Genomic DNA, 26679 nt, shown 5'->3' on the forward strand with positions numbered 1-26679 from the left:
TGAAAATCAAGCTCCCAAACTCTAAAAGAAGAGAGGATGGGCAAGGATTTTAAGTTGCTTAAGATCCAGTGTGATGTTTCTACAGACAGCGAAGATTTGGGGAGCCTTGTGATCAGCTGGTGTTGGTCCACTTTAGACTTTAGTTACATGGAGATGCCATTAAACTAGTCTGACCTAAACTTCACCGGGTTTCTCTCAGGTAGGTGAGAGAAAGCTGAACCAAAACTCCAGTCAAGCTTAAAGCAACTTGGGCTTTCCGTTTTGCTGTACTTTTATGGCATTCAATCCAAAAGGAGTCCTAAGAAATATTCAGTGCATCTACTATACAGTATATGGACATGCTTATAAGTTAGGGTATACTTCTGGATTATAATCTTGTTTAACTGGTTTTCAGTACTATAATTTTATGAGAAATACATTTTGTATTTTGTTTATCTGAGAAGCATAATAAAAAAAAGAGTAAAAATAAATGTTTGAAATATGTTATCAGTGATTCATCTGTTTAATGAACCTATACTATAAGAAGTTACCTTTCCAGATAGAATAATGGAAATACATTAACCTTATGATGACAGTCTAATTTATTAACAAACACCTCCATCTACTCAATACTGATCAACTCCAAATAACAACTCTACCCTATGTAAGATTAACAGCAGATCATGCAAACAACTGAAGAACAGATTTAAAAAGCAGAAGTAGAAATCAAACAAAAGGTATGGAGAGTTTGTCAAATTCTCAGAAGCTGAAAAGAAGAGACTGTCACTCAATTATAACACCTAACCTAAGGAAGAGGATGTTTTCAGTCTTCAGAATCATGCAGAAGTCATCTAACTTCCTGCACCAACAACTACCTGAGAAAGAACTGATCATCACTGATAAGATTATATGTTGTTTTTATTAATCAAATTCATCTTTAACCTTCAGATAATCAAATAATTTTGAACTTAAACCACTAATTGTTTAAAAATTCAAAGTTTTAATTTTCAAATAACAAAATTCAGAGTTTAATAGTTTTAAGTGTGCATAGAATAAAACAAAAGCATCAAGGTGAGGAACTGCATCATATTTCAGGATGTAGGAAGTACACAGCTATACAACAAAATCATCTGGGTTTTGTTCCCATTGTGATCATTTTCCTGTCCTACATTAAATTTAAAGTAAATATGGAGAAAGGCCATTTTTTATTTTTACTTGATCTTTGTTGGTTTCAAAACCAACGCCTGGCCCCTAGATTCAAGCTGGTGGAAACTCAGTGTACCGTGTTAGAAAAGCGAAACACCCCCCTGCTTGCCAAACAGCGCCGGGCCAGATGGGAGACCTGCTGTAATCCGTCACTCCTCCTCATTAAAAAGCAGTAATGAGGGACTGAACGCCGGGGCACTGCTGTCCCTTCAGCCCCGCGACAGCTGCCGCCATAGTCCTTCCCATCCAGGAGGAGATCAGTAAAATAAATAAATCCCCTACATTAATGACCGTCTTAAGCTCGCCCCCAAAACTCTGAGGATACACGACACGTAACTGACATCACCGCATGGAAATGAGACGGAAGAGAAGAGAGATGAACTTGAGTAAATGACCCAAGGAAAACCAAGATGGTGCGATTCTTCAACCTGACAAAAACTGACCACGACATGGGTTCAGTACTTGTGGGTCGTCTCCAATCACTTTAAGAATTTTGAGGAAAATACTTTTGATTCGACTAATCCAAGTCTGAAGCCGTGGTTTAAAACCGAGGGAAAAATCAAAGGTCACGCTCCGGCCTCGACTACAGATCAATTATCTTGGAGTCTTGTTCTGATTAACTGGAGCTTGTCTGCAGAAATGTGAGCGCTGATCTTTTATATTATGGTTTTAAAAAAAGATTAAAAGTGAAGCTCGTGATTACCCGCTATGTTGGCTTCACAAACCCTTTACATGTGGTCATGAGATACTGAGTACTACTATAATAACCACATAACTTATAAAGGCAGTTCAAATGTGATGCATCTGTAGGGAGGCTGGGCTCACCCTGAGAGCTGAGGTGTTTTCACACCGGATAGTCTGGTACACTGTGATTGATTGAGGACTAAAGCCATCACATTTGCTATATTTTGGGCTGGTGTGGTTCTGTATCCAACAAACCAAACCCTTTGAAAAATCTGTTTCACCCCCTCACCTGTGGTGGCGCTGTACCATGAATCACTGAAGAAAACAACATGAAAACCTCTGAAGACAACATGAACGCAACGTCTTTCTTCACAAAATGTTAACAAAAATGGACTGGCGGTTGTAGAATTTATATTTTGTCCTTGCTTAAAGACCATGGCACATTTCTCTTGCTAGCATTAGAGTCTTGTTATTGTTTTTGGTTGCATTTACCCCAAATGCCCTCCTCTATAGTCTACTTTCTGCTTTTGGAAAGGTCTCTAGCGTTGAACGCATTAGTGATCTCCAAGCAGTAATTTGTAGAGGACTCCTGCTTCTAATAAAGAATTAGGAGGTCTATTCTATAGAAAGAAAACTAAACTACAGTAGAGTATGGGTTGAATTGGGAACTTCACATTCAGCTCCGCTTCGCTGGCAGTAGAGTAGAGATTGCAGAGCTTCTGGAGCTCTTGATTAAACTGTGTGTGAGAAGAGGATGTCCTGGACATGGGATAAATGAAAGGCGACTTCCCACTATGATGCCACCTTTGGCCTCGGTATGATTATGAGAGGATTTCCTTTTAATCTGGGTTCCCACTCAGCTTGTCAATCATCAAACCACAGCATGTGAAACTAGATGGGGAGGGTAGAAACCCACCAGTTGCGTTCTGAGAAGCGGTAAAGTTTAGTAAAAACAAGTTGCTTTGACAACCGTGTCGTCACTTTCACTTGCTCCGTTGCTAGGTGCCAAGTTTTGCAACACAAACCAACTGTCATGCCACAAACATTGCAGAAGTAGATTGAGGAACCGTGATACGTAAGAGTTGCAGATACACCCGAAACCTAAATAAATGCTTGGGGAAATACAGTACAATAAGCTTTGATAAGAAGAGTAATATTTAACTTTATACTACTGACCTCTAGTAGATTTAACTTATCTTGGATATCTTTTGGTTATCAACCCTTACTATCAAGATCTTTCTGAACAGTAATATGCTGTTTGCTATCTACTTTATCTTTTCTCACAGGTGATGGGGTTTTTTCCCAGTAAAAAATGAACAGGAGGGCAAATGTTAGGCAAAGTTTTCTAAGCCCAAGATCTCTTTCCCATGAAGATCATTTTATGATTGAAGATGAAATGCTTTAACAGACAGAAGAGAGACAATTACTCAGGAGTCTGAAGACATTTTTTTCTCTCTAGTGTTTTCAGAGATGGGTTTCTGTGATTTAACACGACAACAAAGAGCAAACTAAGTTCATGGCCGTGAGAACCATCAGTTATTTTGCAGAGTCACTAATCCCACATGATGGCAAAGTGCAGCCCAAAGGTCATCTAAAGAGGAACTGCAACAAACATCAGGAGTTTGAGCCATATGCTCAAGCTGACGTCAACACTCCAGTCTGAGCATCAGTAGGTTCACCATCATAATTACAGTGTGAATCACTAAATAGCAGAACAAACTGTAGAGGATCCATATAAAACATGGATGTGGTAAGCATATCTTGGATGTAAAGTATGTGTAGAAGGACTGCTAAATTAAAAAAATAAATAAATCAAGTAAATTGTCATTTATTAACTAAAAATGCTGAAATTACACATCTTATTTCTTTTTGAGTTCCTGCCTAACAACAAATTTCTGTCAAATACTGGTTTTGTTTTACATATAATCCATATATCTGTACTACTAAATTCAAAGGAACACAATATTCGATTGTGGTAGCCTTGTGTCATGTAGATTTTTTTCTTTCTTTTTTTTTTATGGATGACATGTCTTGTAAAACGAGATAAAAATAAAGACTATTCAAAAAACGGTTTAGATCCTAAACATAAAATCAAAAACATAAAATCCTAAAAATCAAATCAAAAGACTTATGTGTTAGCATCACAGTGAGTCCAGGCATACATGTAAATTAATTTAAAAAATGTTAAAGAAAATTTTATTTTGGCATACCTTAGCCAACATCAAACTAATACTTGTTGGATGACAAGATGTTCACAGTCTTTGAAGCTCTGCAACAAAACAGTGGGGCTTGTTAGAAATTCAAAAAAAATAATAATAATTTTCAAGCGGAAATTAAATGTTGATGCAGCTCATAATTTTCCTCAGTTGTAGATGCTGACGGCCGTGTGCAGGAAGGATCTTCTATAGAGGTCTGTATTACAACTGAGTCTAAAAAAGCTTCTGATTGAAGCCAGTCGGCTGTTGCACAACAGTCTCAAGAAGAGAATGCTCAGAATAAATTATTTCATTTAACACTAAATAATTCTATGAATATAATTGTGCGTTTTAGCAAAGCTTTAGGTTAGCCTTTGCATACTTATGCAGCCAGTTGTTTGCGCTTTTTAATGTTTTATATTAATCCGACTGTCAGAAGAATAGATTAATAAAATAATTGCTAGTTGCAGTCTTACTTGTTTATACCACTGAAGTTATAACTCTTGCTAATTTTCTCAACCGTTAAGCCAAGCCTTTATTTCCTATTGCTAAAATATATAGAGCAATAGTCTAGTAATATTATTGCATACATTGAGCAAATGGTGAATATTAATGGAAGTGAAGATTATGCAGGTAATGCATCCAAAAATCTATAGGACTTTTACTTGATTTTAAGAAAGGCCCCTGTAAACAGATGCTTAAAGTTTCTTTGAAATGTTTGGTATTTCTTGATCTTTCGTTGCTGATTTTAAAAATAACCAGTGAGAGAAAAAGAGGCCAGGAAGGCCAGCTCAGATCACAGTGAAGATGTCAGAACCTGCAGAGCTTATGAGGCAACTGTCTGAAACAGTTACAAAGCTCAACATGTTCTGTAAGCAGGCTTGACTCTGCTCTATCTGAACTGTCTGGCTAACTGCCTTTACTCAGAGTATTTACTTTCTATCATTTGAATGGCTTCCTGCAGGAATAGCATAGAATACAGATCTAGGGAGGTGCTTTTGAACTGAGCTATGGTCACATCTTAAACGGTGTTTGTTATTGCAATACCTGAATTGCCAAAGCCGAGCATCAACTGCCTTTTTCATGTGGTCGATTACAGCCGTGGGTGTCACCGTTGTACTAATTTGGCAACATCCACAGAAAAGCCATTAACGTTGCATATAATAATTAAGGTCTCACACGTGAAATTCACTAAGTACAGGGCGTAAAAAAATGCTTGTTTTGAAATCAATGTGCTGCATATTTCAGCACGTGCATGATTTTTATCATGCAGCATTTTTCTATCTAATTCAAGCTCCCATTACGAGTTATTCTATAATCAAGCTCTTAAGTGAACCTCTAATGTGAGCCTCAGTCAGCGCGATTGTGTCCCTTCCTCCGTCCTCGGAAAATTGCTTTCATTCATAGACTAGCAGTAATGGGCTACAATTTAGCTGTTAAAATGACTAATGATGTTTTGCACTTAAGTGTGGCTTCCACACCGTTGTATCTGCCATCTTAACAGGAAGTGCTCCATTAAAAACTGCGTCGTATTCCACCCTGTTAAAAGCCAGCCTCAGCTGTCATGTGAAAAATGACTGATTGCCAACCCCCTCCTCCTCTCATGGTTTAGAATGTGTGAAAATGGACCAGCGAACGATTAGAGCCCAGGATTTTCCCACCATTGTCTGCACCGGCTGACAGGAAAAACAGTCTCGGTACTCACTTTGCGGCAAACTTGACCATCTGCTTGCTGGCACGATCTCCCACTGCGACCAGCGCCTGCACGTTGAACTGCTGCTGACGCAGGACCAAGAAGCATTGCTTCCCTGCAAAAGCAAAGCAACAACAATAGGTGGTGCAGGCCTAACAGACTTATCACAAAAAAGAAAAACACTTAGTTGGAAGCAGGGTTGGTTTGCTGAGTGAAATAAAAAGGAAGACTGGATCCTGCAGCTGCAGAGGGTCAAACATTTGCAAACAAAGCCTTGTGTTTGAACAGCACTTTGTGGAGAAAGTCTGATAGCTACCTTAAAGTCAAACACACACCTTGGAAGAGTGTAAACAAACAAGCTCACAAAACCTCAGGTCTGCACATAGAAGGACCACCCAGATACTTTGATGTTTGCTGGGTGAGAGAAAGAGGGGAGTGGTGGGGATAGCGCCGATGCCAAAGTCCCACCAAAAAACAAACCTCGTTCCACACCGAATCAGGATGTTGGTCTGCTCACACGGACATCCCACAGCGAGCACGGAGAATTAAAACACAAGTGGATAGGAAGCAACTCTTGACCCTGGAAGTTATCTTGAAAGGAAATAGTCAAAAAATACAATAATAGGTTTGTTTATGATGTCAGTAGGTTTGTTTGTGATGACAGGTTTAGCCGAGCAGAAAAAAGGTGGGGTGTTTAATGCCGAGGAGTAACAAAGTCAAGCTTAGGCAATTCATTGTATTCAAACTCAAAAGCTCCAAGGCTGTCAGTTGCTGCAACTGAGTTATCTGATCTTCCTGTTGGCAGTGATAAGCCAGTCTGAGAATTTTATTAGAAAACACCCTTAGACTGTCAAACTGCTTGACCAGGAGAGGGTGGGAAAAGGGAAAATTGTAGGCAAATAATGGGACAAGTCCAATTCAACATAAATTCTGTTTGGTTTGAGATCTTAGAAGTTTTTGCTTGTTTTTAACAGTTTCTTTTAAAAAGTATTCATACCCCTTCAATCATTCCATATTATAATATTAATCCACCAATAGTGACGTTTAATAACGCATAATTTTCAAACGTTAGGTGTGCTTCTGTATTAAGACTCTTCACTCTGATACCTGTAAATATAATCAAGCACAATGAATTGCCTTCAGAAGTCACCTTATTAGTAAACAGTCCATCTTTCTGTAATTTAATCATCCTAAAATGGAAAGGGCAAGGCAAAGCTGAAAACCTACTTGGCTGTCCACCTAAACAAGTTTAGGGAAGGAAAGCATTAATCAGAGAAGCAGCCAAAAGGTTCATGCCAACTCTATAGAGAAGCTGCAGAGATGCAGAGATCAGGTGGGAAAAATCAGTCAAACTATTGTTCTTGAACTGCACCTTAATTTGACCTCTATGGAAGAATGCCCACACAAAAGTCATTGTTGAAGGAATGCAGGGTTTTCCCCTGTGTATTATAAGCCTGGCAGCCCGCCATGGTTTACACTGGTTTTATATTATTATATAATTTTTTTAGTATTATTTTTCCGGTTAAATGATGCATCAAACCGTATCAAATGCTTTGTCCACTTAGTCTGCCGGAGTCAATACGCATGGCTGCGTGGAGATCTGAGAAACTCGTCCCATAAACTTGAGCAACCAAAACAGTTTCTGTGACGCTTATTAAAAACTCAACCAACACGAAATGGAAGAGCTACTAAAGCCCCATTAGCAGCATTGAATTAAATCTCCCATTGTGCAGCTTTTTTAACTCATCATGCAGGTTTGGTCCAAGACTTTATGAGGCCTTGAGCAGAATTTGACTTAGGATCACCTTTTGATGCTAAAAACAGCTTCTGTGTTAAATTTAGTGAATTCTGGGAGAGGGGGAGTAGTTTAATTGGCCATCCTAAAAAGCAATAAGTTATAATTGCAGTTTACTAATTTGTATTTGTGAACAAATAGAGCTCAAATTCAAAGATTAAACTCATAGCATCAGATTGTTGCTATGGTAACAAAACAAACTAACTATGAATATTGTTCTTTTAATACCAAAACACTGTGCACCCCCTTGGTGCCCGGACAACTGGGCTTAGCAAGTTTTCTGGGGGAAACTCTGGGAATGCAATAAGTAGTAACATTTTCAGGTTGCCACCACCCATGTAGGTGAATGCAGCAAACATGTGGGAGGTGTTTGGGTCAAATGAGACTTTTGGTGTTGAAAGAACCATCAGTGGAGACAAAAAAAGCTCTGTTAGAGGAAACATGTTAAAAAATGTATTGTAGGCTGCAGAAGAGTTGAGGCTCACTAACCTAAAAATACAGCCAGAACTTCAGTGGAATGATTTAGATCAAACTGTATTCATATGTTGAAATTGTCCAAAACTTGGGAACTGATGTTCATAGACACATTCCATCCAGTCTGGCAAGTGTCGAGGTAATTTGCCCAGAATTAGCAGATATTTCCATTAAAAGGACGAGCGAAGCTGTCAGAGACGTATCCCAAAGAGGACTTGCAGCTGTAAATGCAGCACAAACTGGTTCTACAAAATGTTGAGTCCAGAGAAAAACACACTTTAGATTTTTATTTGCAAAACACTTATTTTTCCTGTATTTCACAACCTTGTATTTCTTTCTCTTCATTTATGCATCAATTAAAAGTTCAAATAGTTTTAATACTTTTTGCATTATGTAGATAGCAGTGGGTGGTAAAAGTTAGTATTAAAGCTAAGGGCAGTGATGTCAGTTGTTGAGGTCATAAGAAATCCAAGAAGTCCACATCACTGTCGGCTGCCTCTGCTGTTTGATGTTGAACTAAAAGGAGAGCTGTGGAGGAAAATGGCTCAGGGGCAGATGATTTAGTCTGCAGAGTATAGGACACCGAGGATAAGCACAAGGGGGGGCATCTCAGCCTGGCTCTTTGTATGCTCTGATATAAAAGGTGAACAAAGCGCCCAGAGGCAAAGGAGTGATCTCACCTTTGGCTCGGCTGGTGTGGACCCGGGCACGCAACCAGATCAGCTGGTCAACTTTCTGTGGAGTAAGGTCTTCGACTCGGACCAATGCCCTGTCTGGATCAAATAGACATACAAATTTTTCATTAGTACAAAGAACTCCCCAACTTTTGAGCAAAAAAATAATAATCTCCCTCGACTATCCTTCATACTCCCAAAGGTAGAACAAAATGTGAAGAAGCAAGCGTGTGCTTGTGGTGAAACAGGCAGTAAAACTGCTCAAATTACAGGCATGCCTAATAAATAAGACACAGTAGAAGAGCTGCTGAAAGCTGTCTAAAATTTGGCTATTCTCCCTGGGCTTTATGACAAATTGAGTCTAGTTTCACTTGTATCACTCTAAGGCATGCTTACTGCTGATAATCATGCAGAGACACTAAAGAAAGAGCTGCCCCTTTGGCTGAGAACTCTCCGTCAACTCTCCCGCTCCCCAACCCCTCCCGCTTCATCCCTATGGCTGAACTTAGCATGCAGGTGAGGGAGGGAGGCCCCACTTTGTCTGTTGCCACTGATGCTGAAAGAATATGCAGACAGATGGACGGCAGCAACAGGTCTGTCTGCTGCTTTCCCCATCTAGGGAGTTCTCAAACACAGGCAGTTTGATGAATTATCTCTGGTATCGATGAAATTGCTACTAGAGGTGTTGTTTTGTGATGTTTATCATAAGCCTGTTTAATCAGTTTGCTTGACTGGAATACTTCTAGCTCTACTACCATGCTGAAGGAGTTCATGCAGAAAAACAGGTTGAAACACTCTTACTGCATGTACAAACAGATGCACAACCTGTATTTCTCAACAAGTGTAGATGAAACGTGTGGAACAATAACTGGTAATTTCCTCATGTCTTTGTAATGAGTGTGTAAACTTTGTAATGTCACCTTGGTAACAAACAGCAATGGAAATTAGCACTTAGAGATTTAAAGTGGTACAGTGCATCTCTCCTATTGTGGTTAATACATCTTGTACATTGTCCCCGTTTTAAATAAATAAATCATACAACCTTTAAATGCAAATACATACATACGCTTAAATATTTTCACATTTTGTTGAATGTATTTTATCCAGATTTTGTGATAAACCAAAATAAAGGGGTTTATTACAAAGTAGAAGCAAAAAAACTATATCGTTTTCAACTTATTTATTCTTTTGTTGGACCAGAGACGGTTCTAGACTAAGTTTAGGTAGGGCAGATGTAGAGTCAGTGAACTTTGATCCAGAACCGCACAGCTATCTGGGGGATCTAGGCAGAGGAGAAAGGTTTTAGCCTCTCAACCTCTCATGTCGAGGGAAGCAAGGTTTGTGGCATCAACTAACTCACTCTTTGGTTACCTAGCAACAACCTGCTTGGTAACATGTAGTTTCAAGTTGCCCCAAACTTTGGTTACCTAGCAACAACCTGTTGAGTAACTAGCGCAGTAGCAGTTTCAGGTTCTGCCACTTTGCCTCATAATTGGGGTGAAAACAGAGGATAAATCAGAACAGGTCATGCTACCAGTTTGATAGTATTTCAAATATATAAACAAAAAACTAATCAATGATTATCAAAATTGAGAATTATTATGAAATGCCTGTATCATGATGGGTTTTCCAGCCATATCGTCCAGCCCTACATTGTCTTCAGGTACTTTCTACTACTTTCAGATACTGCAGGGGTGCCCAAAGTCGGTCCTCGAGGCCCGGCATCCTGTATATTTTAGTTCTCTCCCTGGTGGAAGTAACACCAGGGAGAGAACATTTCAGCAGGTCAATGTTCTTCTTAGGCCTTCTAATGAGCCATCATTTGATCTAGGTGCGTTAAACCAGGGAGAGAACAAAAACATGCAGGATGCCGGCCCTCGAGGACTGACTTTGGGCACCCCTGAAATACTGTGTGATTCTTGAATTGTTCAGAGAAGGGCTCAGTGTATTGGGATCTGATGAACAGTTCTCCTTTGTTAAAAAGTATTTCCATTTCAGGTTGACAAACTGTTAATATTTGTATTTGCAATAAAATGTTAAAGACATTGTATATTTCTCTTCCATTGCACAAACATGCACTTCGTGTTTGTCAATTACATAAAATTCCAATGAAATAAATTGAAGTTTCTGGTGAATGTGAAAAGGTTACAGGAACATGTATACTTTGTAGAGACATTGGATTTCTGTTGAATAAATTAAAAGTGGACCTTTTCTACCTTACCAAAGACTGAAATCATCTGCTAGACATCAGGCTAAAAAAGCAAAATAACATACAGATTTGAATGACGGTGAAAAAAACACAGTATTTAGAGATATGCATAAAACTACTATTTATTTTTGGATTCCGTCAATCAGCTTATTAAATTGATGATTTATCAGTGTTTTTATTCATTGTGAGGGTTTAGATGTGCTGGTGAGTCGAGGTAGCTCCGATACCAACCAAGTTTTTGCTGCGATTGCACCATAGCTGACACCCCATATCGGTCCTTGGCAAAGTCCTTTAAAAAGACAACAAAACACATTTTAGTACATAATGCTATCACAGTTGAGACAGTCTTTTCACTTTGTTGTAATGACGTCTGTCTGTCTACTACATCTACGATAAGAGACACAGAGATACTAGGGCTTATCATGATCCTAAGGAGAAGTTGGGCAGCAAAAAAACAGGATCCAAGAGTCATGCGTGCAGGTATTTGCATACCAGTTGTTGCAACAGAATACCAAAAGACAGAAAAGCAAAAAACTACCTAAAAAATAAGCCAGAGGTTATTTGAGGATACTTACATCTTCCTCTGCACTTTGTTGTTCAGCTGCCTGAAAGAAACAGGAAAACAACAGGAAATGTCAGGGGGCATTACTGGTAGATAGTCATCTTATTATTTCCTAGCTGTTAAATTAACAAAAAAAGAAAAGAAAACACCAAAACATTTGCCTTCAAATGGAGAAACATTTTGCTACAACAGTCATGTAAATTGCGTTTCCATCTTTTGCTGTTGAGGATTTGAATAAAATTAATAACTCATCGTTCAACCCCAGAGCCGAGCGTCAGATCCCTGGAATTCACAGCTCTTCCACACATTGCTTCGAAACATCACGGGCAATGAGTAATGGCAGCACGAGATATTGCTATGTAATAGAAACAGTGTAAGTGGACGGATATTCTTTATCTCTGCATGGACTTCCAGGCAAATGACTCCCAGAGTGCGATGAGATCCAGCCCTGGCAATGTTGTGGCTCCATTTTCTATGCAAATTGATATTGGGGCACGGAAATGGCTGCTGGCAGTGGAGTGAATTGGAATCACCCACCCTTGATATAATAATTCAGTCACATGATGGATGATATTGCAGCTTATGATCAACTGAATATAGACCCGCTTTAGCCGTAAAGCGGCCGAGCCCCACAAAAGTGATAAGTGTTTGCAGAATGAACGTAGAGCTAGCAGGGGCAAAGAAAAAAAGAGAAGAAGAAAAAAAAACATACCGATGTTCACTCAATAAACATTCAACTCAGCTTTCAGGTCTTCCCCAAGGCGATGCCGACTATGCTTCAGTGATGTGAGCAGCAGCTGGTGGATCTAACAGTGACAGCAGCCTCTGCCTCCATGAAATGATGCTGACTGGTTTAATTCAACTAGAAGATGACACTTCACTGCTTTCACCTTTCAAAGGCACCTCAGCTGTGATAACGCTGCACTGTATCAAAACTACATCTCTAATTTAGATGCACTTTAGTATACTTTGGTCAAACTGTGAGATTACAGTAATTAGGTTCTATTTCATTGCCTGCCTTTCAGTCTGATTTTAAGGATAATAACTGGATACTTTAATAATTTTTTTTCTTCTGTTATGCAAAGAATTGACAGACTGTAAATTAAGCTAAATAACTATGAAGGAATGATAAAATAACCCACCAAGCATTTCATGACAGCACATAGCAAATAAAGCAATCAAGGAACAGGTTGTAGGACCTCAAGTGTTCTCAAATATTTACATTTTTCCTGTCTGCAGTTTGCCCTGAGGTAATTGGCAATGATTCATTTTTCTTGTGTTATCTCATTGCTAGTTGTACGTTAAAATAAAATAGGTTACTAAGACAACATTCATCAAATACAAACACTGGAGTAAGACAGCAGCCGGCCAGGCGGGTTATAAACCGTTTGGACCATAATGTTGTAACTTCTCTATGACTTATCTGTTGAATTAATTTTACAAGGCTCTTGAACTGTTTGCAATCCCTGATTTTCTGAAACACAAATCTGTTCTCAGTCTACTTTTGTGTTTATTTAAAAATATATCCAGTTCATACTAAGCGTACAGCATCTATTTGTAACTTCAGGTGACATTTGTGAAAGCAGAAAAGGAACAGAAAGCAGAAAAACAACCTGGAAAAAAATCTAAATTCAACCAAGAAACTGCTAGAGTAGAATATTTCAAAGGTGAAATATTGGGAGAATTTAAAGAAGACTAAGTCTTATTGAACCTGAGCAGTAGAGTGCTTTTCTTCAGCTAATATAAACTCCTCACTGAATGAGTTATTTTCAAACCCACAGAGATCCAAAAGAAAGAAACATGCCTGCGTGTTTGAGGCAGTCAAAGAGAAAGTTACATTTTTCAGCATATTCCTCCTTTCATGTTTGTTTCCCTTTATCTTTTAATATAAGACAATAATTCAAAGCAACACACATACAATTCTGAAATATTTGGAGGAAGGGAGTCAAAAGAAAAAAAGATGAGGAATAATTAAATGGAAAATGAATGAGTTTTCTTAAAAATGCTGATGAACTAAATTGCACAGCATTGCCTTTTAACTTAATCAAGCAGTCAACCTTTAAATAAAAATCACATTTGTAGTCAAGAAAACCAAATTTGATGTCAAAAAATCGACAGAACTTTTGAGAAAACTAATGAAAAAGGACTTAAAGGGAAGCTTTGATCAGTGAATGCAGCAGTGTGTGGCTGCAGAAGGTGTGTATATAAAAAAGTGAAGTTTATAGTCTCTTTGTTGAAACTTCAGTAGCAGCAAAAATCCCATCTCCTGTATGGCAAAAGGGGGACAGGATAAATCTTACAAATCCTCCATCTTGATGTTTAGAAGTATATAAAAGAGAAAAGCCACCAAAGGTGTGTATTATAATTTATGAAGTTATAAGAGGCCTTTGGTAGAAGGAAATGCATGTCAACGTCAGATAAGGAGCAAGGATATTTGTATTCTGTAGACAAGTTCATAAGTGACTGGACATAAGGTCTGTTTACATCACCACGAACATTTACATATGACTTTTTTTTTTTTTTTTTACCCCTCCAGGGGGTCTTTTTGTGGGCTCTAGTGTCCCTTATATGTCAGTGGGCTGATGGGAAACGGGGAAGGACAGGGGGGGGAAGACATGCGGCAAATATCGACGGGTCCGGGAGTCGAACCCGCGACGGCCGCGTCGAGGACTCAAGGCCTCCAAATATGGGTTGCGCTAACCACTACGCCACCACGGCACACCCTACATATGACTTTTTACACACATTTTACAGTTTTCTGTCAGTACCTTTCATGATTCTCTTACAGCTGGCCAGACACTTTCTTATTCTGCACTGATATCATTCTGATTCCTGACCATGAAACTAGTTTGTCTGAATGTTTGTGAATACATGTTAAGTAAATGACCTGTATTTGTATAGTATTTTATCTAGTCCAGAGGACTACAAAGCATATCACACTACTGATATTCTTTTATCCATTCACATGCTGATGGAGGTAAGCTACACTGTAGCAACAACAGAAACTGATAAAAGTGAAGGACACAATGACTGAGAGAGTAGGAGTTTGAACCGTCAACTGACAGTTTACAAGACAAACTCTTCTAGAGTTTGAAAAACTGTATTTTTTATGAAAGTTTTTTTTTCATTTAGAATTTTAGTAATAAAGCTTTTTAAATTATTTCAATTTAAATAGTGATTAATGTGTTTCACCCTGAAATCTTATTATTCAATAAGATGGACGTGTGTTGAAAACGTCAGAAGTTTAAATGACGTCTCCTAAAATCTTCCTCTGAAAAGTTGCTCAGGCCTACGGCTGTACAATATTAAAAGAATAACTATTGCATTGACGATAATATTGATAAATATTGCAATAGTATTAACAGTTGTAATGTATGCCAATTTTGTTTTTTCCTCTCGTTTTCATCCCTGCTTCCAACACTTCCTAATGTGGCCTCTGCTGATGTCCAACTGGCTAAATATGACACTTCCACGTAAAATGTGAGGTCATAGCACTTGGACTACATAAGCCAGGAACAATTGTACTCCAAACAATCCTTTGTGATGACAGTGTTATTCCCTGACCTGCAGGTGAAGGTGAAGACCAATCAAGTTTGGATGAAGCCCAACAACCTTATCAGAGCTCAATTGAAAGAAATGTTAGCTACATTGCACAGTTTGTTATTTTTGACTTATTTCTGCATGGAGTTCCTGGAAAAAAAATCCATTGTTTTTCCGAAACATCTCCAACAATACAGTAACTTTTGTATCTAATTTGGTTTTGGAGTGACCAGAGAGGGCAGATAAGCCACCACCTCCAGAAGCATGATGTCTTTCAGGTTGTCAGAAAACCCCCGTTAGCTGAGATGAGAAACGAAACAATGAGATTCACAAGTCAAGAGACTCAGACCTGTTCACAAAGACATGGCACAACAACATCCAGACTACAATTAGGCCACAATAACTCTGCTTGTTTTGCTAAGGCGGTTCTGAGCTGATAAATGTGTGAATATGTATTTGAAACATTTAATCAATTGTATAAACTACAGAGAAACCACCAAGTAAAATGTTGATAAGTTAGTTTTAATCAGTTGTATAATATTTTGAACATGAATTTCTATTTAATAAAAACATCTCTTAGCTGTAGGAGTAGATCCTAAACTGTTGGTATTTTTATGTTATTTTGCTTCATTTTTACCTACAGGAAATGGACCTTAGTTTGAATAATACGAAATACAACCGTCAGGGATGTGTAATTAATTTCACACAATCTAAACCTTAAGTTTGATAAATATTTAGTCCATCTTTGCTTTTTAAGTTGGCAAAGAAATTGTTCCTCAGCATGTTACAGAAATGTGTAAAAAAAAATCTATGTACTTTGCAGAAACTGTTCTTATTGTTAGTTATCTGATTAAAATGATCCAAAAATATCTCTATAATCCATCTGTCATAAATGCAAAAGTGCTTTAGTAAATATGAGCATTACTGTGTAGGACGTGGGGATGATTCAATAAGAAAACAACACTACGCATGGACATAAACATGACCGAAATGACAGGAATACTTGAACAATAGAGTTCAACACCCTGTTGGCTCACCAACCCTGCTGGGCCAACAATGCCCACCAGAACAACACGTCACATCTTCCACAGCTGTAAGATTTTTGGCGGATGTGAAACATCAAAACTGAAAAAAAATGCAACAACAACACTGACCAGCTTGGCCTGTTTCTCAGCCTTCTTAGCAGCTTTCTCTGCTTCCTTCTGCTGTTTCTTTAGGGCTTTCTTTGACTGAGCCTGCTGCTCCTCCTCCGTTGCACTGAAACAGGAAGAAAGACACAACATAAACATGAAAGTCAACTTCCACCTCCTATTTCTCCTGCATCCCACGAGGAAGTAGTTGAGCGCCTGGGAAAATTAATTCTGAGCCATCACTACCTCCAGCTTTAAAGTCTGAACTCTCTTTAATCCTATTGTTCTTCCAAACAAAACAGCTGGAGTTGAGATGAATGGGTCGGAGAGAGCTTGGAGAGTAGTTAAGATTGAGATATCAGAAAGTAAGATTAGGTAGATAAACATTCCAGCTCTGAGATAGACTGACAATCTCTAACTCTGTAACTGTTTGTAGAGAACACAGATTATCCCATTATGATAACATAAAGGTGTCTTTATTTACCAGATTAAAAACTCTTTACTTGAGCTCTTAGGGATGTGAAATGTACCTACATTTTATAGTATAAACAGGCTAACAAATTGTGACATGACAAAACCAGGAGTAGCCAAAATTACCCCAAATGTACACAAATACAGAGCATCTGCCTTTTAACACATATAGAGATGTTTTTGTTCAGGTGCTTTGAAGATTTTGAAGGTGCATTTCAAGGGCAGGAACCTTTTCCAGAAACTACTGTAGAAATAAATTTGAATATTGCACAGTGTTTATGTTCTGACATATGAATTAAAGCTATCACAACTTCACAGAACTGTTGATTTAGATTGTGTTGATTGTCCGAATGGAGCAAACATGCTGTAGCTGATGTTTCAACGCTCACCTCGAAAGGCTTTATTTATTAAAGTTCTCTGGATTTTCTTCAGAGATAAAACTGATTTTAATCAATTTTCAGAGCCCAATGGCCATGAAAGCATTATAAATTGTTAAATAGAGATGGGGCCAACACACTTTGGTTACGATAAAACGATCCTTTTGTCTCTTTGCGTTAACACGCCGCCGCTCCTTTTGGTCGGATAAACAGCAGAGACCGAGAGAGGGCGTCTGCTGATGTGCTCCAAAGTTCGGCTTGATTTGGGTAATGTGTCGCAGCAGAAGGCAAATTAAAAGAGCAATCATGACAGAAGCTGCATTTGTTCCACGTCAGCTTAAGAGTTTTTACTTCAGCTGTCCAAAGTAAACAACAAAACAATATATTCTTATGTGTTTGCTCACAGTTTGGACTGGCAGTAAGTGGTTTTTAAACTGTTACAACTATGAAACAATCAGACATTACTGCAGTTTTGGTCCTATCTCACTGTTTGAATTAAACTATGGATTCTGCTGATGCAGTGGGTGGAGATCCATTTCACCAGATTCTAGCAGCACTTCTTCAAGAGGAGAATCAACTCAAAGCTCACAAAAAAAAATAAAAATGACATAGAATCCTAATCAATTATGCTGTAAAATATGATACAATTCTGGGGTTATGGATAATCATGCTTTGGAATAATTTCTCTCTGTCTCCTAGTTTTAAATTTTCTATTTAGTTTTTAAAAGTGTGTAAATGATTTTTTTCTGAATAATAGCCTAATAATCTTTCTAGTTGATATTTTAGATTTAAGAACAAAATTCATACAGTTTGCACTTTGGACTCATCTATTAACTCATAATTATTTTCTAAATCTGCAGGTGCATCAACAGCAGCTGGTTGGTTTCCCAAAACACCAGGAGTCTCGACCTGAAGGAAGCCTGTGAGATCAGGAAATAACAGGGAGCAGAGGATAGCTATGAATAGCAATAAAGCCCAAACAAAAGTCAAAAACAGCAACATATTATGACTTCCAAGGGAGGAATCAGATCCCGGTTCTACTTCCTCTATTGTCTAATGTGCCATTGATACCACTGCTTTAAAGCAAAGCCAACAGCCCAAGTTCTCCCTCTATAAAACCTGAAACTAATCTTCAGTATATGGATATCTGTGATACGTAATGGTTCTGATACAGCAGTAGTGGTATGCAACCATCTAAAATGTTGTTTTATTGTTGTTTTGATTCTGAAGAAATGTTCTGATTCTGAAGATTCATATTGTGCTTACAGAAAGACTCAACTATTAAACAAATGACAGCTCAACAAAATTAAAAATAACTATGTAAACATGTCCAGGATCCAACAACTTCAGTCCCCAAACAAAATACCTCTTCTGCTGTAAAATAGTAAACATTTCTAAGATAACCACATAAAACAACAATAAAACGTGTTTTATGTGATTAAATAGAAAACAAAATGACATAATTTTTTGAGCAAAGTTCACAAAGCTAAAGTCAAACAGAATGAGAGCCATTTCCTATAAAATGAAGTTAAATCTAAAAGTTTACTTTAGAGTAAAACATTTTAATTTTAGAGTCTTCATCTGAGTGACTGCTGTTGAGTTTGAACGGCATCTTACGTGTTTGGGTGACCACAAAAGGAGCTGCTCAATAGAAGTTCAATGTTTTGTACTTTTATAATCTAATGAAACAAAATTAAATTATATTTCAGATTGAACCATCTCAATAACTGATCAAAAATACTTTAGTACCTTCTACAATACGCAAGTTCTTTAATATATAAACAAGAAAAAAAAAGTCTCCTATTGATTATTGGAGCTGAGGATGTAGCACTGTCTTCTAAGCAGTGCTACATGTTTATATCTTAAACAGGAAAAAATAATGTGTAAAGAATTTTAATCAGGCCTGTTTTCAGTCATCCACCAGAGGTTCAGCAAAGATCACATTTTAAATATTTGGTCCATGCTTGCTTTTTCTAAATCCCTAATGGTCTGCAAGGTCAAGTTTAAATAAAAAAATCACTAATGTAATATATGCTTTTAAAATTCCTGAGAAATAAATATCAATTCAATCTTATCAAAATTATGATGTATTTGGGATTTTTAACCTAGATACACTAAATTGAATTCAATTGAGTTTTTCAGCTTTTTCACAAAGCTCCAAAGTCTTGAATGTCAAATCACCAGAAATATAATCGAGAAAAAAAAACCTGCCTCGATGAAATATCTATCAAACTTCTGGTGACAAGTCATAAAACGTTCATTACCAGTAATGCATCCTTCATGTCACCTCAAGCAAGGTGGTGGAAACGTTGATTATGTAAAAAAATAAAACAAAATAACAATACATAGTGAGAAAATTGGGAGCAACTATGACCCCAATTGTTGCCATAATTAGATAACAGTGCGTGTTGTATATGGAACAATTAAAAAGCACATGATGAACAAGTTTTACGAGATTCCTTTCTAAATGTTTAAAGCTAAGAAAAGTTTTATTGGAAATTAGAATCAACAGTCGTTTCTCGTAATAATAGTGTAAATTTTGCTGCTGAATGGCCAACGATTGTCACAAATTGTGAATACTTTATATTGTTTTTAATTTTTAAAAAACCATCAGGCTTTAGCACAATTATGAACTTTGTGTTGAAAACAGCCAGTTTAGTCATATCAACTTTCAATAGTTTCTGACATGAAAATATCCTGCTTACGTATCTATACCGTGGCATGTAGTTATCTTGCTGTTTTCCGTGCTTTGTTGTTTGTGGTCTTCCGTTAATTTCAATAAGTTGCTAAATTAAACTTTGTCAAACTGAAATGAAACTGATTGCTGATGCAATTTGTTGCAAGTTAGCTGCTAGCCGTGTTAGCACCTTGATGAAATCAAAACGCCGCTCTGACAGCTGTGCCACAGCAAACGCCACTTTCACAGCGCTCTTACCCGTTTGCTTCTTCTTTCGTCATCTCCGGTTTTATTCTTGGAAAGTTGGAATATTTTTTTTTTTACAACTGCTTGTTAGGGGAAGAAAAACCGCATCAGCTGTTCACAGCATGGACGGGACCAGCAAGGAAGGAGCTGTTTTGACCGAGCACAGTTCCGGCTGGAAACGAGTCACAGACTGTAGTTCCGCCTTATTAGTGTTTGTCCGGAGCAGACAAAATACACCAAACATCTGTAGGGAAATGCGTCTGGAGTAATTTCCTCAGGCTGTGCAGAGAACTTCAAAGCAACAAATAATTCAAACTAAATTACAGAAATGAAATTATCTAATGCCCAGATTTGCAGAACCTATTCTGATTTAAATTCAGTTCATATCTATCCAGTTCATTCCAAGGTACTCTAATAAATTGTAAGAATCAGGTCAAATCCAGTTCCAAATACAACACAATTTAATTAGGTTAAGTTTAATATAAAGTAGTAATAGGCCAAAAAATAAAAAGGCATTTGTCTAAGAAAGTCTAGCTGATTGCATGAAGCCATCCAGTTTATAGGATTTCCTCCTATCAAGGAGTATTACAACAAACCTATTTATATTAAGGACCAACACAATTAGTGAATACTATTGCGCTATAAAGAAAATGAAGCATTCTTTTTGTTTGTTTGTTGTTGTTTTTGTTTTGCATATAAAATGTTATTTTGTCATTATTTTTTGTACAATAAGTCAGGCTCAAACAGATTAGATGCAGACCATCCATGAACATCCATTATCAAGTGTTGCATCATATTCTCAGTTGTAATGTAATTCTGGACTTTGCCTAGGTCATCCTAGTCTTAAACATGAATATATTTTGACCTACAAAAAGATGAACCGTTGTCCCAGTTTTTATTTTTTTATGTATCTAACAAGTTTTAATTTCTTATTGTCATGTATTTACCTCCATCTTGCTTCCGAGTAGGTTTCAGCAGCTTCCATCTTCATGATGAGGCAAATAACTCCCTTGGCAGGCATATGTGCTACTTTGTCTCAATCTCTCTGCTAAAATCCAGATAAAGTACTGCTGTAATATGTAAATGTAAAGTTCAATGGAGGTGACTGGCCTAGTGCAACGCAGCTCACTTCAAATCATCTAAATACATTCCAATCCAAAAACTCATAAATTACTTTTTTGAACATAAACAACTATGAAAAGTGCCTCCTTTTCTTTGAAGTATTTTTAAGAAAAATCAATTTAAAAACATGGTATGTCTAAAGAAAATACACCTGCTGTCATCTGAACCTTAGTGATAAATCTTTGCCCAATCTATATGAGGCATGAGGAACTGCAGCATTGCATTTGTGGTTGGCTGGTGGTCTTATCGTGGCGTTTTTCTTCTGTTTTGTGGGCTGGGGGTTAGACTTCGCAGATTGTTTTTGACCTTTTACACTGATGCCACAGTTAATTATTGACTTCAGAGACTTCAGAAAACATACTTATGTCACATGCAGCAGTGATAATTTCGAAAGAGTTTTAGTACCATGTAAACACTTTTTAACTACACTTATTTATATGACCTAGATAAATTAGTCCACATGGAATACAGGTCATATAAACAACTAGCAGCAGGTAATTAGCATGAGGGGGCTGCTTTACTCTCACAGCAAGTGTAAAATTCAACTGCACATTCACACCTTTGCTTGAGTGCTCTAAGTGCACACAGGTATCCAGTAACCTTTGCAGGAGCGGACTGGCACAGCGAGTGACGGTGGTTTGAATTCAGCGGGGGTGTCTTCAAAGCTTTTCTCAGGCTGCTGGCCACAGGAGCTCCTGATGCAGGAAACAGGCTTCCTGTCATTCACTTTCCTCCCTAAAACAGTGCAACCTTTGCGAAGCGTGTCACTGCACAAAAGGAGCTCGGGCTATTAGTTGTTCTTTTAAGCCGGTGTCTGCTAAGCTATACCTTTTTTGTTTAACAGTTAGGTAAGGCTGAATAATTTTAAGGAATCCAAGTTTAAAGCTTGAGATGTGGAGGTGTAGAGATAATGAATCACCAGTGGGAGCAATTTCCTGCTCTCTCCAACAACTTTAGCCTTTAACCCAGGATACTGACTTTCCAGCAGGGAAATATTTGAATGAGTGTGTTTTAACTCATCAAATGTAAGTTTAAAACATTCAAATTGAACATCAGTTTTCTCCATTTACTCTTGAAACTTTTACATCACAGAAGGTAGAAACTTCCTAAACCGCTCCTGTGAAGGAGGCGCTAGAGGTGTGTGATGTTGAATATTGTAGTTTGTCTTTGCACAGAGAGAATGAAAGCTTTAATAATGAATGGAAGGGAACATTCTTGCACCCAAGATGTGAATTCCTAACAAGACTGCCTATCTAAAATTTAAGCTTTGGGGACCAAAGTCAGTTTGTAGAGAAGCAGAACCCATTCATCTCCTTACTTTAATCATCGTAGTCGATTACAATTTTAAAGACAAGCTTCAGTGCGTTTTATTTGGATTTTATGTGACAGACCAACACTAGGTTGGACATATTTGTGAAGCAACAGGAAATAGATAATGCTTTTAATAATCAAATGTTTAAAAGCGAGGAGTCCATAGTAAGTCCTTTTTATTCTGATGCCCCTAAATTGAATACAATGCAAAATGTGTCAGCAAGAATCTTAAATTAAAGTAAAAATGTGTTGTGTGCATTTGTATTCAGCTCTCTTGAGTTAATCATTCACTTTTATTCACTCTTCTTTGGAAAATCTCAAGCTCAGCCAGATTAGATGGGAGAGGATCCATGAATATCCGTATCAAAGTCTTGCACATCCTCTCAATTGATCTTTAGGGTTTATGCTTTGACTGGGCCATTCTAAGACATGAACATCCTTTCATCTACACCATTTCATAATAAATCTGGATGTATTTTGGGGGGTTGTTTTGGTGTTAGAAAGTGAACCTCTGACTCAGTTTAAAGTCTTTTGCAGCGTATATCGAGTTTTCCTTCAGGATTGATCTGTAGATCTTTATGTCTTCTTATTAACCCCTTGCAACTCCCTCTCCATGCTGAGGACAAACACCTCTACAGCATGAGGTTCTACTTTGGTCTCATGTGAAAAGAGAATCTTCTTTTGTATTCTTTTTGGGTCCACTATATGGTTTGTTTCAAGTTGTGAAAAGAACTCTTATCTCTTCTTTCTTGTTAATATAAACCCAGTTTGTTACCACCACCACCACTCTGTTTTATGGTCTGTAGTACTTTGAATGTCCTAAGTTGAGTCCTAAGTTGAACTTAGGACTCATGCTGAGGACACACTGCAAAACCTACAGCAGTGCTTAAAGCAGAAGGTGGTTGACTAAGATGAGATGAATAAAAATACATGCCAAACTTTTCAGATTTTTAATTGTAGACTCACTAAAGTTTGTCGTTACAGAACAAAATATGAAATAATTTAAGGGACATGAATACTTTTGTGAGATTTATTCCCCCCACAGCAGTTGCTGTATTAATTTAAACTGTAAAAGCTGTGCTTTTTTTTCCAGGCTGGGAGTTAAACTTTCTCTCGTCTAAGCATAAATGCAACTGAAGAGAAGAGCACAGGATGAGGTCTTATGCTAAATGAGGCTCATTTGGCTATATTCCCAACTTTAAATAGCTCCTCTTGTTTTAAACTGGTTCACTGCACCAAAACAGGCATTAACACTTTGACTTAATGGAAGCACTTCACACTTTTGTCCTCTCCACGTAAAGATATGGAAATGTATCTCCATGGGAGTTTAGAGTGAATGGCAGGGCTGTGGTGTTGTACAAAGGGCTTTTGATGGCTTCATTCTCCTTGACATCAATTGTTATCCGCTTCCTTTGGTCTCCCAACTTGAACATCAGTCTTTGTCACTAGTTCAGCGCTGATTACATGTATAACATATATCTTAGTTAAAAGAGATTAATGTGGATAAATGTCTAAAAACAAGCCATTTTAAGGTCAAATGTTGCTATTATCTTGTTGCAGCAAATTCATGCAAATGATATATCACAAAACCCCTCATGAGAGACAATGCCTGTCTATTTGCATCTACTGAATACATTTATTTCAGTTTTTGTGATCCATTTAATGGTTAAGCTGACCCGATGACCCTTTCGATGAGTTGAATGAGAATATTGCTTGTTTACAAGCCAAACATAAAGAAGGCAGTATATCTTGCAAATTGGAAAAGAAAGAAAATAAGTCAGAAGGAAAACTTAACATGCTAATTGCTTTGTTTAGGAGCCATATGGATGCTAATTCCAAGAGGTTTCTTTTGCTTTTGTGTCACTGTCTGGTTAAGATGTAAAATGCACAGATGTTCCTGCAATTACAGGGTCTGTCTGTGCAGTCCTTCTGCATTTCAGGCCAGTTCAGGTGGTGACATTTGTTAGGAGACTTTCTACCCCCCACACCACTACTCACCCACAAACTCCCCACAGGGGAGGGTTGGTAAAACCCCCTCATCACACAACAGTCATGGAAAGTACAAGACACTTTTATTTTTTACAGTAAAAAACAAGTACAAAAACAACATTCTTAAATCAAGCATAAGCCCAGTGTAAACGACAGCAATAAATTATAGCTTTCATTTATTTAACTTACGTGCGGCACACACACAAAAATGATGCTACAAACAGAACTATGTACAAGGTTTGCAAAAGCAGCTACCAGTGGAGGAAAACAATAAGATCCATAGTGGAGTATCACAGTCTGTGGGGATAATACAGATAATGGATCTTGAATGGGAAATAAGTTCTGACCAGAACAAAATCCTACTTCAGAAGATGAACAATTGGGAAACAAATGTAACAAGACACACACAACTGCAGTTTTCAACTCAAACAAACAATCACGTATACAAAAAACCTCTTCTTTTTTTTTTTTTACATGTGTACAAAATGTAGTAAGTTCTTTAAAATAAAGCTTTTTCTTTGTAGTCTCTCCTGAGAGTGTAAAGTCAAGAACTCCCAACAATAATAGCTGGTTAACTCGATAAAACGCTGGAAGACTCGGATTCTGTGGACACAGAAGAAATCTGCCCGCGCTTTTTGGCCATGAGAGTCACTTTCTGGCTTGATTTGCTGCTACTTGTGAGCGTGCTCCTGGCGGTGTTGTTGAACTTCACCCCCAGGAAGGCATAGAGGATGGGGTTAAGGCAGCAGTGGAAGTAGGCCAATGCTTCGGTGATGGAGATCCACGTCTCCACCGCCTGCTGCAGCTCACAAGAAGTGCGCACGACGTCCAGCATTATAAGCGTGTCCAAAAAGATGCCGGTGCAGTAGGGCAGCCAGCATCCGAAGAAGCAAATGATGAGGATCACTGTGGTCTTCAGAGCTTTCCTCTTCAGCACCTGGCCCCTGGCGCCTTTGGAGAGCTTGGAGATAATGATGCAGTAGCAGATGAGGATGACCAGTCCGGGCAGGACGAAACCCACCAGGATGTGCTGGAAGCGAAAAACCACAGTCCAAATCAGACTGCTTTCCCTAGGGTAGATGCGCTGACAGATAGTTCTGGAATCGGCACTCTCCATGCTGTCCTCCGCAAACCAGTAGTTGGAGGAGTTTACATCCTGGACTCGGGCAAACACCAGGTCAGGCACAGTCAGGATGGCAGCCGGTAGCCACACTGCAACATAGATCACTCTGTTGGCCAGCAGCTTCCTTTTGGCCTGGCTGTTGGTGGCATGGACAATCGCCAAGTACCTGTCCAAGCTGATGAAGGCCAGGATCAGGACGCTGCTGTACAGGTTCAGCGTGTAGATCACGTGCACCGAAACGCAGAGGAAGCCTCCAAAGTACCACGTCTTGGCTGCGTCCACGGCCCAGAAGGGCAGCGTGAGGACGAACAGGAGGTCAGCCACAGAGAGGTGGACCCGGTACTTGTCGGTCATCGTTTTGACCTTCTTCTGGTAGCCCATGACGGCAATGACCAGTCCATTGCCGACAATCCCGAGGATGAATATTATTCCAAAAACCGTTGGGAGGAAGATCTTGTTGAACTTGCTGCTGAGTAACTGACCACATGGCTCCGGGATGTTTAGCTCAAACTCTGCAAACTCCTCGGAGATGTTGTAGGTGTTGTTATCAGAATACTCAGTATAGTCGTCCTAAAAGGAAAATACAAAATTTCAGTTTTAAAAAAATAAAATTGTTTACAAACTAGGTTTCTAACCACAACATCCGTCTTAACTTTAACTGCTCTTAAGAATAAAAGGAAGCAAAAATAAAACTTTAAAAAGCTGTAAATCACGTTTAGAATTAACTCTAATTAATATAGGAAACAACCTTTGCGTCAGTTAAGGAAAACAACAAGACTCACCTCTTCCATGTTTAGCTTTCGTCGATCACGAAAAGTTTTGGCAACAGGGAACGTGTGTTTGCGCGTTTAGCGAGGTGATTAGATGTGGCTTTCTGTAAGCGGACCTACCCCATTAAGTAGGAACAGTCAGCCGGCCCCCCAACTCCGCCTCCCCGGGGAGGAGGAGGATGGGGAGGCGGGGCTGTGCTGCACACCGGGTCTCCAAAAACAGCTTCACTATAAAACCCGAAAACACTCCGCATGTAGTGAAGGCGGAACATGTGAGACTTCTCTGTCTGCGAAAAAAGACGTTAAAGCATTAAAATAACGGCCCCAGACAGGGGCGTTGCTAGACCAAAAAAAAAAAAAAAAAAAGCAGAAGGGGTTCAAGATCTAAAATTAAAAAAAGGAAATAAATGAAAAATTTAATTAAAATAAGAAAACTAAATTATTAATATTTG

The 26679-nt window shown here is 38.4% G+C and overlaps 2 protein-coding genes across 3 annotated transcripts in view; both read right to left on the bottom strand.

Annotated features, from left to right (window-relative positions):
• Window positions 1-20078, bottom strand: part of dars1 (aspartyl-tRNA synthetase 1) — a 41023-nt gene extending 20945 nt beyond the window's left edge. Inside the window, exons 1-6 of the mRNA XM_028023387.1 lie at window positions 19925-20078; window positions 16166-16268; window positions 11485-11514; window positions 11141-11198; window positions 8707-8799; window positions 5770-5872 (exon numbers count right to left, since the gene is read on the bottom strand). Coding sequence (XP_027879188.1) covers window positions 5770-5872; window positions 8707-8799; window positions 11141-11198; window positions 11485-11514; window positions 16166-16268; window positions 19925-19947 — 410 coding nt within the window. The 5' untranslated portion in view covers window positions 19948-20078. The remainder of the gene's footprint in view (window positions 1-5769; window positions 5873-8706; window positions 8800-11140; window positions 11199-11484; window positions 11515-16165; window positions 16269-19924) is intronic.
• Window positions 20079-24400: 4322 nt separating this feature from the next.
• LOC114148729 (C-X-C chemokine receptor type 4) lies at window positions 24401-26398 on the bottom strand. 2 transcript variants are annotated; one of them, XR_003596327.1, is made up of 3 exons: window positions 26240-26398; window positions 24801-26027; window positions 24401-24728 (listed from the first exon to the last, which is right to left on the bottom strand). XR_003596327.1 is itself a non-coding variant. In XM_028024180.1 (2 exons), the coding sequence occupies exons 1-2, from the start codon at window positions 26246-26248 to the stop codon at window positions 24906-24908; spliced, it is 1131 nt and encodes a 376-aa protein (XP_027879981.1). In that variant the 5' UTR covers window positions 26249-26398; the 3' UTR covers window positions 24401-24905. The 2 variants fall into 2 exon arrangements, 1 of the variants encoding a protein (XP_027879981.1); XM_028024180.1 differs by having other exon boundaries at window positions 24401-26027.
• Between the last annotated feature and the right edge of the window lie 281 nt (window positions 26399-26679).

Source organism: Xiphophorus couchianus, chromosome 7, assembly GCF_001444195.1.
Source record: "Xiphophorus couchianus chromosome 7, X_couchianus-1.0, whole genome shotgun sequence".
NCBI lineage: Eukaryota > Metazoa > Chordata > Actinopteri > Cyprinodontiformes > Poeciliidae > Xiphophorus > Xiphophorus couchianus.